The sequence below is a fragment of the Poromitra crassiceps genome (assembly GCF_964638095.1).
Source record: "Poromitra crassiceps genome assembly, chromosome: 8".
NCBI classification, from domain to species: Eukaryota; Metazoa; Chordata; class Actinopteri; order Beryciformes; family Melamphaidae; genus Poromitra; species Poromitra crassiceps.
This window is the reverse complement of record NC_139629.1, coordinates 28,844,273-28,858,884: the sequence shown is the minus strand read 5'-3', so window position 1 is coordinate 28,858,884 and position 14,612 is coordinate 28,844,273. Positions and strand designations below refer to the sequence as shown.

The 14,612-nt window shown below is 43.0% G+C and overlaps 1 protein-coding gene across 1 annotated transcript in view; it reads left to right on the top strand.

Moving 5' to 3' along the window:
* lrrtm4l1 (leucine rich repeat transmembrane neuronal 4 like 1) overlaps positions 1 to 14,612 on the top strand; it is a gene marked incomplete at both ends in the record, with an annotated part of 125,967 nt that overhangs the window by 68,708 nt on the left and 42,647 nt on the right. The window contains 4 exons of the mRNA XM_083641150.1: positions 8,921 to 8,925; positions 9,031 to 9,035; positions 9,220 to 9,224; positions 9,313 to 9,317. Coding sequence (XP_083497276.1) covers positions 8,921 to 8,925; positions 9,031 to 9,035; positions 9,220 to 9,224; positions 9,313 to 9,317 — 20 coding nt within the window. The remainder of the gene's footprint in view (positions 1 to 8,920; positions 8,926 to 9,030; positions 9,036 to 9,219; positions 9,225 to 9,312; positions 9,318 to 14,612) is intronic.

Below are 14,612 nucleotides of genomic sequence, written 5' to 3'. Positions count from 1 at the left end.
ACAGTACTCATAAATATAATTATACATGATCTATTAGAGTATATACAGTACTCATAAATATAATTATACATGATCTATTAGAGTATATACAGTACTCATAAATATAATTATACATGATCTATTAGAGTATATACAGTACTCATAAATATAATTATACATGATCTATTAAAGTATATACAGTACTCATAAATATAATTATACATCATCTATTAGAGTATATACAGTACTCATAAATATAATTATACATAATCTATTAGAGTATATACAGTACTCATAAATATAATTATACATAATCTATTAGAGTATATACAGTACTCATAAATATAATTATACATAATCTATTAGAGTATATACAGTACTCATAAATATAATTATACATCATCTATTAGAGTATATACAGTACTCATAAATATAATTATACATCATCTATTAGAGTATATACAGTACTCATAAATATAATTATACATCATCTATTAGAGTATATACAGTACTCATAAATATAATTATACATCATCTATTAGAGTATATACAGTACTCATACATATAATTATACATCATCTATTAGAGTATACTGTATACAGTACTCATAAATATAATTATACATCATCTATTAGAGTATATACAGTACTCATAAATATAATTATACATCATCTATTAGAGTATATACAGTACTCATAAATATAATTATACATCATCTATTAGAGTATATACAGTACTCATAAATATAATTATACATCATCTATTAGAGTATATACAGTACTCATAAATATAGTTTCTGTGCTCCGGAAAAAGCTTTTGAAAGGCACTCTAAGTAATAAAAGACCGAGCGAAACAAATCAAGACGAAGCTGAAGGCAAGCAAGCTCTGATAGTTTCTACTTCAAACACCAGCGCCGACAATAGACTTGTTTCATATCTGCAATGGACAACAGACAGGACGAGAAACATTCAGTACATTTCATGATATCTTTCTGCAAATGTTGACTGTCACAACATTTAACACCTCGTAAATAACACACACATAATCACTTCAGCTGTAATTACAACTGGGACCGAGCAAAGGGAGATGTACTGTTTTATACAACAGAGCCAAGTGCGCACCTGTGTGTGTGTGTGTGTGTGTGTGTGTGTGTGTGTGTGTGTGTGTGTGTGTGTGTGTGTGTGTGTGTGTGTGTGTGTAATCATTGTGTTTTTACCACTACATCATATGTAGTGGTAAGTAATTGGTTGTCCTTTTTGTCTGTCCTTGCGTGTTTGTTTCTGTTCCCATTAGAATAGCAGCAGAGTCTGGCTCTATCATTAAGATTGGTTTTACTCTGTTTGTCTTTGAAGAGTTCTTAATGCATCACTGCCAAAAGAAACCTGCCTGGGGACTGTTAGCCCACCTTGTGAGTGAGATCTCGTCTGGGGGACTATTAGCCCACCTTGTGAGTGAGATCTCGTCTGGGGGACTGTTAGCCCACCTTGTGAGCGAGATCTCGTCTGGGGGACTATTAGCCCACCTTGTGAGTGAGATCTTGTCTGGGGGACTGTTAGCCCACCTTGTGAGTGAGATCTCGTCTGGGGACTATTAGCCCACCTTGTGAGCGAGATCTCGTCTGGGGACTATTAGCCCACCTTGTGAGCGAGATCTCGTCTGGGGGACTATTAGCCCACCTTGTGAGCGAGATCTCGTCTGGGGGACTATTAGCCCACCTTGTGAGCGAGATCTCGTCTGGGGGACTATTAGCCCACCTTGTGAGCGAGATCTCGTCTGGGGGACTATTAGCCCACCTTGTGAGCGAGATCTCGTCTGTGTGTCGCAGCAGGATCGAACACGTAGGAGAGAAACGTGAGCCGTGCCTGAAAGCCGTCCACGTTTAATGAGTAGTAATGACTTGATGATCAATCTCAAACGCCAGTCCATCTCTCCCTAGACTGCGCTCTATAAATGGTCCCACGCGGGCCTGATATAGACATGCCCAATGGGTTTTTATCACTCGCTCTCTACACGGAAATCCATGCTGCACCAATATGTGCTAATTAAGAGTGGCTGTCCGGCGCAGGCGTCAATGAGCCAGTGGCTGCACACTGTAGCTTTCCATCATATCTCACAGCCTGGGAGTTTTCACTGTCTGAGTCATATCTCACAGCCTGGGGGTTTTCACTGTCTGAGTCATATCTCACAGCCTGGGGGTTTTCACTGTCTGAGTCCTATCTCACAGCCTGGGGGTTTTCACTGTCTGAGTCCTATCTCACAGCCTGGGGGTTTTCACTGTCTGAATCATATCTCACAGCCTGGGGGTTTTCACTGTCTGAGTCATATCTCACAGCCTGGGGGTTTTCACTGTCTGAGTCCTATCTCACAGCCTGGGGGTTTTCACTGTCTGAGTCATATCTCACAGCCTGGGGGTTTTCACTGTCTGAGTCGTATATCACAGCCTGGGGGTTTTCACTGTCTGAGTCATATCTCACAGCCTGGGGGTTTTCACTGTCTGAGTCATATCTCACAGCCTGGGGGTTTTCACTGTCTGAGTCCTATCCCACAGCCTGGGGGTTTTCACTGTCTGAGTCATATCTCACAGCCTGGGGGTTTTCACTGTCTGAGTCCTATCTCACAGCCTGGGGGTTTTCACTGTCCAAGTCATATCTCACAGCTTGGGGGGTTTCACTGTCTGAATCCATCATATCTATCTCACAGCCTGGGGGTTTTCACTGTCTGAATCATATCTCACAGCCTGGGGGTTTTCACTGTCTGAATCATATATCACAGCCTGGGGGTTTTCACTGTCTGAATGATATCTCACAGCCTGGGGGTTTTCACTGTCTGAATCAGATCTCACAGCCTGGGGGTTTTCACTGTCTGAATCCATCATATCTCACAGCCTGGGGGTTTTCACTGTCTGAGTCCTATCTCACAGCCTGGGGGTTTTCACTGTCTGAGTCATATATCATAGCCTGGGGGTTTTCACTGTCTGAGTCCTATCTCACAGCCTGGGGGTTTTCACTGTCTGAGTCCTATCTCACAGCCTGGGGGTTTTCATTGTCTGAGTCATATATCACAGCCTGGGGGTTTTCACTGTCTGAGTCATATCTCACAGCCTGGGGGTTTTCACTGTCTGAGTCCTATCTCACAGCCTGGGGGTTTTCACTGTCTGAGTCCTATCTCACAGCCTGGGGGTTTTCACTGTCTGAGTCATATCTCACAGCCTGGGGGTTTTCACTGTCTGAGTCCTATCTCACAGCCTGCGGGTTTTCACTGTCTGAGTCCTATCTCACAGCCTGGGGGTTTTCACTGTCTGAGTCATATCTCACAGCCTGGGGGTTTTCACTGTCTGAGTCATATCTCACAGCCTGGGGGTTTTCACTGTCTGAGTCCTATCTCACAGCCTGGGGGTTTTCACTGTCTGAGTCCTATCTCACAGCCTGGGGGTTTTCACTGTTTGAGTCATATATCACAGCCTGGGGGTTTTCACTGTCTGAGTCATATCTCACAGCCTGGGGGTTTTCACTGTCTGAGTCATATCTCACATCTTGGGGGGTTTCACTGCCTGAATCCATCATATCTATCTCACAGCCTGGGGGTTTTCACTGTCTGAATCATATATCACAGCCTGCGGGTTTTCACTGTCTGAATCATATCTCACAGCCTGGGGGTTTTCACTGTCTGAATCATATCTCACAGCCTGGGGGTTTTCACTGTCTGAATCATATCTCACAGCCTGGGGGTTTTCACTGTCTGAATCATATATCACAGCCTGGGGGTTTTCACTGTCTGAATCATATCTCACAGCCTGGGGGTTTTCACTGTCTGAATCATATATCTCAGCCTGGGGGTTTTCACTGTCTGAATCAGATCTCACAGCCTGGGGGTTTTCACTGTCTGAATCCATCATATCTCACAGCCTGGGGGTTTTCACTGTCTGAGTCCTATCTCACAGCCTGGGGGTTTTCACTGTCTGAGTCATATATCACAGCCTGGGGGTTTTCACTGTCTGAGTCATATATCACAGCCTGGGGGTTTTCACTGTCTGAATCATATATCACAGCCTGGGGGTTTTCACTGTCTGAATCATATATCACAGCCTGGGGGTTTTCACTGTCTGAATCATATTTCACAACCTGGGGGTTTTCACTGTCTGAATCATATATCACAGCCTGGGGGTTTTCACTGTCTGAATCATATATCACAGCCTGGGGGTTTTCACTGTCTGAGTCCTATCTCACAGCCTGGGGGTTTTCACTGTCTGAATCATATATCACAGCCTGGGGGTTTTCACTGTCTGAATCATATATCACAGCCTGGGGGTTTTCACTGTCTGAATCATATCTCACAGCCTGGGGGTTTTCACTGTCTGAATCATATATCACAGCCTGGGGGTTTTCACTGTCTGAATCATATTTCACAACCTGGGGGTTTTCACTGTCTGAGTCCTATCTCACAGCCTGGGGGTTTTCACTGTCTGAGTCATATATCACAGCCTGGGGGTTTTCACTGTCTGAATCATATTTCACAACCTGGGGGTTTTCACTGTCTGAGTCCTATCTCACAGCCTGGGGGTTTTCACTGTCTGAGTCATATCTCACAACCTGGGGGTTTTCACTGTCTGAGTCCTATCTCACAGAGCCTGGGGGTTTTCACTGTCTGAGTCATATATCACAGCCTGGGGGTTTTCACTGTCTGAGTCATATATCACAGCCTGGGGGTTTTCACTGTCTGAATCATATATCACAGCCTGGGGGTTTTCACTGTCTGAATCATATTTCACAACCTGGGGGTTTTCACTGTCTGAGTCCTATCTCACAGCCTGGGGGTTTTCACTGTCTGAATCATATCTCACAGCCTGGGGGTTTTCACTGTCTGAATCATATTTCACAACCTGGGGGTTTTCACTGTCTGAATCGCACTTGAAAGTGTCTGTGCTAAAGCCTGCGTTTAGGGCTGATGTGATCCACCGAGTGTAGTTTAAGTGACACCACTGCATGAGGGTTTCTCTGGAGGTTCACTAAGGACTATTCTGAACGCTCCAATGGGATTGTCATTTAGCTGAAATTGATGACTGTATATTGCGGTGGATGCTTGGCCAGCTAACATAGTATTATACCCTCAATGGAGGTGACAGAGTGACGTATTGCTATGAAGACTTCAGGGCTTCGTTTACGGCACACAAGTTGTCTCTTCATTTCCTGTCACTCTATCACCACTCTGTCTTTCTGCCTCTCTGTCTTTCTGCCTCTCTGTCTTTCTGCCTCTCTGTCTTTCTGCCTCTCTGTCTTTCTGCCTCTCTGTCTTTCTGCCTCTCTGTCTTTCTGCCTCTCTGTCTTTCTGCCTCTCTGTCTTTCTGCCTCTCTGTCTTTCTGCCTCTCTGTTGCTCCTTGGATGATGAGAGATGCAAAGAATGATATTTCTTTAACCTCCTGAGACCCGGCAGAAAAAAGGTCTAGTACAGGCGTTCCCAAACTTAAGAATGCCACGGCCCACTTTGAAATGTGAAAATCTTCCAGGGGCCACCCAACCCTTTAATCACAACTCTGATCAACACATGAGACTAAGATGATGTATTTCCTATATGCTTTTTATATATAATATATTTTTTATTTCATTCACAGATCATGTGAACTTGCGCATAAGGGAAATTAATAATCCATCCACATAGAAAAACATTTAGGCAAAATACCCCAAAAGCAGATTGCCAACATTTTCTCGCCACTTACTCATCAGAAGTATTTGGATGCATAACACATTGAGACAAAATGTGATGAGCAACAACAAGAAATCAATCCACAAGCTATTAATGCTATTTAGGCTGTGAAAAATGCTACCTTATCTGTAAAGGGGAGACTGGTGGGTACCCCCATTGAACCAATTTTCATTCAGATAAATTGAGCTGAGAGGTCAAGGGACCCCTTTGAAATAGTTTTCCCTCGCAAAGATTTAACCTACCGTATGTTTGGAGCGTTATTTAGCCTCCTTCCCGACAAGCTAACATATTATGCTTGGTAGCAATGGATGGTCTTAGGGCTTCCAGTTTCTTCTGATAACAGGATCTCCACTTAGTTTTAAAATTGACCCCGCTACAGCCATTTGATTGCCCGCGAAAATCTGGATTGTTGGCAGACCACTCGCGGCCCACCTGCAGTACCTCCACGGCCCACAGTTTGGGAATCACTGGTCTAGTATTTTGCAGTGAAACATTTTTCAAAAATGCTATCTATTCATTCTGTATCGCCTTGTAGTGGACATCAGTTCTCAGTGTCTTATGTGCTCTCATTGTAAAAGCTCCAGAGCTCAGAGGAGCACCAGAGCAACATCAGGTTAATATCAGCAGGCAGATATATTGGCATTGAGAAGGTCACAGGGAAGAAACTTCTCCAGCATGTGTTTTTGGATCCACTCACTAAATATGTCTCCATCTCGTTGAAATACGGACTTTGATTTCTTTTTAATAATTGCCTCCATACAGTAGTACTGTACAGTAGAACTATAGGTGTCTCCCCCTGGTGGCCATTTCATTAACTGTCCATTCCCCATTACTGTTTACTTTTCATTGTATCATTAGACTATTTGATTATTTGATGGAACAAATGTCTTTCCGAGCCTACTATCTGTTATGTTAGGTATATGTACCCAACAATATCAGCATTATTCTGGGATCTTATAAGCAAGTTAAATGTCATCTCACACCTGTATGTAATTATGACCTGATTACCTTGCTGAGTGTACATAACCCTTTCTTCTTCACGTGGGTGTTTTGCCTGACGGAGGCTGTGCTCGTCCAAACGTCCTTGTCCTCGAAATCTGTCCTTGTCTCTCTGTAAGTTGCTGCTATTGTGCTGCACCTGCACGCAAGTTGGAGATGTGCACACCATTCAGTAATTACAATCTACCTTTCAACCACTGGTGGCAGCGATGAACACACTGCTCGGAAGCACATTACCAGCAAGTGAAAATCAAAGTATACTAGTGAAAGCAGTATGTTGCATAGTTTGGTTATTTGTAATTTATGCTTCACAAAATAGGAAGTAGGAAGGTCTATACCCGGATGTGATGTTGACAGGGTGCGAACTACGGGGGAGCTGGGGGGGCTTTGGCTCCCCTTAAAGAAATAGTAGACCCCCTGAAAGCATGACTTGTGAAATTTGGGGGGGTCTCTAAATTATTGACTAATATATATTACCCCATGTATTTTCTATTTCTTTTTCTGTACCTTCATAGTGAATAATGCGTAAAATTACGCTATTTTAATCGTATGATTCAGAGTGTGCTCAATCACTGTCAAATTCACTGTAAGCCCCTATACCGACATGCATGTTATTCTTATCATCACCACATCGAAGCGTGGCGGCGCAGGTGCAAATCAAACGTCACTCACGCGGGCAGGTCAGATTTAAAACAACAGCAAGATGTCAAAAAGAAAACAAGGCAGTTTGACAAACTTTACATTCACGAAGAAATGGAAGCAGCCGTCAGTTGAACAGCAACAAGTCGCTTCTACTTCAAACGCAGATGTGGAAAAAGTGATGACGTGAAGCTGGAATAGCCTACCTCTGAGTCCTCCCGCATATGGAGGACTGTTTGTGAGATGGAATGCGTCAGGAACTTCACAGTGAGTGGGACATGTGCGTTATGGAGTGGATAAAAGTGTTGGGCAGAGATATCATGTTCTTGCGGATGCAGTGTATATGGAGAGCAGTGCGCCCGTTTCGCCTTTCTGTGCTCTCTCACCCTCCCTCCCTCTCTGTGTGCGCAGCGCGCTTTCCTCTCTTGGAGAGAAAAGTGTAACACCACGACAAGAGCTGTATCCGTGTCTTTGAGCGTGCTGATTTAAAATGAGTTATACCCCTAAATTGGCCTTCAAATTGCCTCAAATTTCCGACGGCGGCTGTAGTGCGGTGACAAAAGTCGGCTCCCCCGAAAGCCACAGTATAGTTCGCACACTGGATGTTGAGTTTCCCTTCCTATATAACGCTGAAGTCTGTTTTTTTTTGTGCGAAACTATCGAGGGGCCAGGGCGCCAGGCATTTGGCATTTGTACTCAGCAGTATGTGTGAACTGCCTACACTCTTCTATAACTGGATGCTGCACTCACAAAAGTTAACCCACTATAATTTCCTTTGTGGCACTAAAGTACTGGCTGAGCTAAGCACAAATCCATAGAATCGGTGAAAGTATGAGTTAGGCCACAGCACAAGTTTGTCTTAATGCTGTACTACTTTTAGACGTTAGTCACAAGGGGGTCTCTGGTTTGAGCAGTTTTCACACAGAAACAAGTGAACATACTGGTTCCCATGCATGTTCAAAAAAGATTTGTAGCTGGTCCGTGACTAGCGGGGAACTGGAGGGAATAGCGTGATCCTCCCACATGCTACGTCCTACCGGTGACACGCCTCGCTGTCAGGTGAAAAGAAGCTACTGGCGACTGCACATGTATCGGAGTAAGCATGTGCTAGTCTACAGCTCTCCTCAGATCAGCAGAGGGAATTGGGGTGGCCGTTTCTCCTTTCAACGATTCCATTAAATTAAGGTTTCCTTTGACTTGAAATAAAGTCATATACTTGTTTGCTTTAACCATAACAAATTAAATAGCCACATCAATGTATCTCATAAAAAATGCTATTGCATTTTTCTCCAGTACACTTTCACATGGCAACCGTGTAACGAGCACGTGTAACTGCAATCTTTCACTTCCTCTCGAGACGAAACAAAATGCCAAACGTCAAGAGTACTGAGGAGCCAAACTATGACGTTGTTTTGAGTCAGATTCTCCTTTGAACACCTGTCCTTGCTGTATAACACCTGTCTACCTGTGTAACACCTGTCCTTACTGTGTAACACCTGTCCTTGCTGTGTAACACCTGTCTACCTGTGTAACACCTGTCCTTCAAGGACAGGTAAGTTGCTGTGTAACACCTGTCTACCTGTGTAACACCTGTCCTTCAAGGACAGGTAAGTTGCTGTGTAACACCTGTCTACCTGTGTAACACCTGTCCTTCAAGGACAGGTAAGTTGCTGTGTAACACCTGTCTACCTGTGTAACACCTGTCCTTCAAGGACAGGTAAGTTGCTGTGTAACACCTGTCTACCTGTGTAACACCTGTCCTTGCTGTGTAACACCTGTCTACCTGTGTAACACCTGTCCTTGCTGTGTAACACCTGTCCTTCAAGGACAGGTAAGTTGCTGTGTAACACCTGTCTACCTGTGTAACACCTGTCCTTGCTGTGTAACACCTGTCCTTCAAGGACAGGTAAGTTGCTGTGTAACACCTGTCTACCTGTGTAACACCTGTCTACCCGTGTAACACCTGTCTACCTGTGTAACACCTGTCCTTCAAGGACAGGTAAGTTGCTGTGTAACACCTGTCTACCCGTGTAACACCTGTCTACCTGTGTAACACCTGTCCTTGCTGTGTAACACCTGTCTACCTGTGTAACACCTGTCTACCTGTGTAACACCTGTCCTTGCTGTGTAACACCTGTCTACCTGTGTAACACCTGTCCTTGCTGTGTAACACCTGTCTACCTGTGTAACACCTGTCTACCTGTGTAACACCTGTCTACCTGTGTAACACCTGTCTACCTGTGTAACACCTGTCTACCTGTGTAACACCTGTCTACCTGTGTAACACCTGTCTACCTGTGTAACACCTGTCTGCCTGTGTAACACCTGTCTACCTGTGTAACACCTGTCCTTGCTGTGTAACACCTGTCTACCTGTGTAACACCTGTCTGCCTGTGTAACACCTGTCTACCTGTGTAACACCTGTCTACCTGTGTAACACCTGTCCTTGCTGTGTAACACCTGTCTACCTGTGTAACACCTGTCCTTGCTGTGCAGTGGGCATATTACCATGCAGTAATGACATCAGCAGGAAGCAGAGTGCCTCACTCTAAGGCAGAGGAGAAGGCACACATTGTCTTTCAGAGAAAAGGGGGGAAAGCGCAGCAGAGTAAAAGTAAAAAGAGTATTATCGCAGATGGGCAGGTGTGTGTGTGTGTGTGTGTGTGTGTGTGTGTGTGTGTGTGTGTGTGTGTGAGGGGGGGGGGGGTGTTCTGGCTTATACAGCACCTCATCTGTTGAACTCATTAATAGTGTGCTGTGCTATCTGCTGTGTGCTGTAGACATATACTGTCATAATGTGCTCCACTCTATTTACCAGGCAGGCTGAGCAGTGTCTACTCTTTGTATAAATGACTAGCCGGCTGCTACACACAAGCCATACGTCACTTTCTCTATGGTACCTCCGTCCTCCTGGAGCCTTATGGCACAGCTGCTAATAGTCTGTAACGTATGTGATGACGTGCATAGTTTGTTATCGCACTAGTCTACAAGATAGGACACTTCACATATGGCGTTCTGCAGACTGGTTCATGTGCTATAATTAGAATACATTGTACTTACAGTGCATGTCAGCAAATGCACAACCTCCTCACTACCGCATCTCCTTGTTAGAGTCGTCATATCTAACGAACTGTCTGTCTGTCTGTCTGTCTGTCTGTCTGTCGTAGGCCTATATACACTGAATTTTTTTTTATTCGAGCAACACTTGCAGTAATGGGAGAAAAGGTTTATTAGCTAATAGCTATTAGCGTTTACTACTGCATTGCAGCACTGGGACTGGAGTACACATAATTATTGGCTAATAAACCTTTGTTCTCGGTAGTGTAAGTTCCCGAGTATTGCTGGAATCTGTTCTTTTCCAGTGTCACCTTCCCGTTCCAGGCACCTTGTCAGTAGGTGAAGTTGTGCCAGGATCCCTTTTCCTCCATCTGTCGTATACAGATACACACATACTGTACAAGCCAGCCATTCCTCCACACACAGTCTGTCATGCACACAGTAGTACTGGATATGGCCACAAGAGTTGAACATTCAACCACCAAAGTTAGCCTATTTGTATCCATGTTACTCACTGTCGTTTTGAAAACCTAGTCCAGTCCACATGCTGTCACTTCTATATACATATTCCATGTACATATTATAGTTTCAACAAGCTGTATTCTGTGTGTGTGTGTGTGTGTGTGTGTGTGTGTGTGTGTGTGTGTGTGTGTGTGTGTGTGTGTGTGTGTGTGTGTGAGAGAGAGGGGGTGCACAGACGTTAGCTGACCTGACTGCATTTGGTCAAGGAGGTTGTTCCAAAGTGTTGGTTGCAAATCATCTCACACATCTTAGTTAATGTAATAATACAGTAAACAATGCAATACAGACTTGCAGCTAATTGCATAACAATCATGTTAATAATTCATTTCCAACTACCGGTAATGTAATGAATGATACCTCCTGTTAATGTAATGCCCTTCCCCCCCCCCCCCCCTGTTACCGTAATTAATACGTGAATGGATTTGATTGCGTCAGGCAAAAGATGTAACATTGGCAAGTAGAGCTTTCTGTGGAGGGAGCGGCCGCTTGCTGCTGTTAAGAGACAGTTTGTCACTTTCTGTGAGCCAAGAAGTGTTCATACCTGACACCACAATTTAATTTGGGCAAGCAAGGCAAATCTATGGGATGCTCTTCACTATCGCAGGCGCAGCCCCACTGTGATTTTGGCTGATAATTTTTCATCATTAAATTGAAGAAACTTTTTTTTTTTTTTTTTTAAGAGTTTACAAAGTGCTTTAACAAATGGTTACTTATTCTTATTCAGGATCATGCGGTGGTTGGAGCCTCTCCCAGCATGCTTTAGGGAAGAAGGCTCACAATAACAAGAAGATTAAAAAAATAAAGGACAACTAAATCTAAATCTAAAACGTAACCAGTAGAGAGGAACTCGAACACATTTTAATTGGCTGGAGCTGTCTAAGAGAGAGTTTAGAATGAAGAATCAAGAGTTAGATTGTGAAAACATGAAGCGATAAGCACATGTATGGAGTCTGCACTCTCACCACTTCATGCTTCGTCAAAGCTCCAGTCAGCATCAAGATCAACTGGCACATGGTTTCACATTGCCTGAGCCATTAGCTGATTGCCTAGTTCATTATGAAACTCATTGAGGACTTGTCAGTGAGACATTCCTTGAGAGGCTATATGGCTATATATATATATATATATATATATATATATATATATATATAGGCCCTTTGAGGCCATGGCTTTCATCTGTGATCAGTCACAATGCTGTGTTTCTGTAGGATATGGCCAAGTAGGAGAATGTGCAGCATAATAATAATAATAATAAAACTATATAGTTATATAATACCATATATAATATAATATAATATAACTATAAGTAGTAATTATAATTATGCTTATATTATAATAATTATTATTATTATTGACGAACAAGGAGCTGCATAAGTAATTTTTGAAGACCGAGGAGTTTCCTATTGTTGAGAATGTTTTATTATGAGAGTTAGAAGCTGAAACCATTAAGTGCCCTTTGATGCCAACCCGGAATTGGAGTCAATTAAAAGAACATGGTTATAAATGAACTTCCATCCAGATCTGCTGCATTGCTCCTGCGTCTGCTGCATAAGAAGGTTGATGGTCATGAGGGCACGCACTCTGTGAAGCATCATTCTAACACACTGTTTTGCTGTGCTAATTGTTGAGATAAAAACAAAGCTTTCTCAGAAACCTTAGATAGAGTAGAAGCTTGGAGGTCTGCCTGTATAGTCACAGGGATCTAAGGCCATGTTCAGACTAGGAGGCCAAATCTGATTTGTGAACTTTAGTGACCTATTAATGACTTTATCCAGATTGGTTTCATGAGTCTGGACGCTCCAAGTCTGATTTGTGTCACTCGTCCCAAACCACATATGGAGGTAGTTTCCAATCTGCTTTCGACTGATGTGACTTCAGACGCGCAGATCCACCAAATCTGATTTGAACGTCACTCGCAACTCATGATCAAATGAGTCACCAACGTACGTATTTACTGACACCCACTTCGTTACCATAGCAACCCATGCAGATAGGCTGTTTAGGTCTGGACACACAGATCCGACTTGAGAATCAGATTTGTGGCAGTGCGGACACACTCCCAAATCATATTTGGGAAACAAATCAAGATAATGATGATTAATGACTTCATCAGCAAATCAGATTTGCCTGTAATGTGAACATGGCCTAAGAGCTCCAGGCCTGGTTTTCATGATAGAGTGGAAGCTTGGAGGTCTGCCTGTAGTCACAGGGATCTAAGAGCTCCAGGCCTGGTTTTCATGATAGAGTGGAAGCTTGGAGGTCTGCTTGTAGTCACAGGGATCTAAGAGCTCCAGGCCTGGTTTTCATGATAGAGTGGAAGCTTGGAGGTCTGCCTGTAGTCACAGGGATCTAAGAGCTCCAGGCCTGGTTTTCATGATAGAGTGGAAGCTTGGAGGTCTGCTTGTAGTCACAGGGATCTAAGAGCTCCAGGCCTGGTTTTCATGATAGAGTGGAAGCTTGGAGGTCTGCTTGTAGTCACAGGGATCTAAGAGCTCCAGGCCTGGTTTTCATGATAGAGTGGAAGCTTGGAGGTCTGCCTGTAGTCACAGGGATCTAAGAGCTCCAGGCCTGGTTTTCATGCTTACAAATAGAAAGGAAATTAGCAGTTTTGTCATTTTTGGAAAAGCAAAGGAATCAAATACCAGCACCAAGTGTCTGAATCAATCATCTCTTTAGGACTAACAGCAATGCAGCAAGTTGTGGATTTCATATAGTTTAGATGAGAAATGGGTTCAAAATATACTGTAGCCTACATGCATACTGTACATACATGCATACTGTATATACTTGGCCTACATGCATACTGTACATACATGGCCCAGTCATATATATATATACTGTAGCCTACATGCATACTGTACATACATGGCCCAGTCATATATATATATACTGTAGCCTACATGCATACTGTACATACATGGCCCAGTCATATATATATATATACTGTAGCCTACATGCATACTGTACATACATGGCCCAGTCATATATATATATACTGTAGCCTACATGCATACTGTACATACATGGCCCAGTCATATATATATATACTGTAGCCTACATGCATACTGTACATACATGGCCCAGTCATATATATATATATACTGTAGCCTACATGCATACTGTACATACATGGCCCAGTCATATATATATATATATACTGTAGCCTACATGCATACTGTACATACATGGCCCAGTCATATATATATATACTGTAGCCTACATGCATACTGTACATACATGGCCCAGTCATATATATATATATACTGTAGCCTACATGCATACTGTACATACATGGCCCAGTCATATATATATATATATACTGTAGCCTACATGCATACTGTACATACATGGCCCAGTCATATATATATATACTGTAGCCTACATGCATACTGTACATACATGGCCCAGTCATATATATATATACTGTAGCCTACATGCATACTGTACATACATGGCCCAGTCATATATATATATACTGTAGCCTACATGCATACTGTACATACATGGCCCAGTCATATATATATATATATACTGTAGCCTACATGCATACTGTACATACATGGCCCAGTCATATATATATATACTGTAGCCTACATGCATACTGTACATACATGGCCCAGTCATATATATATATATACTGTAGCCTACATGCATACTGTACATACATGGCCCAGTCATATATATATATATATACTGTAGCCTACATGCATACTGT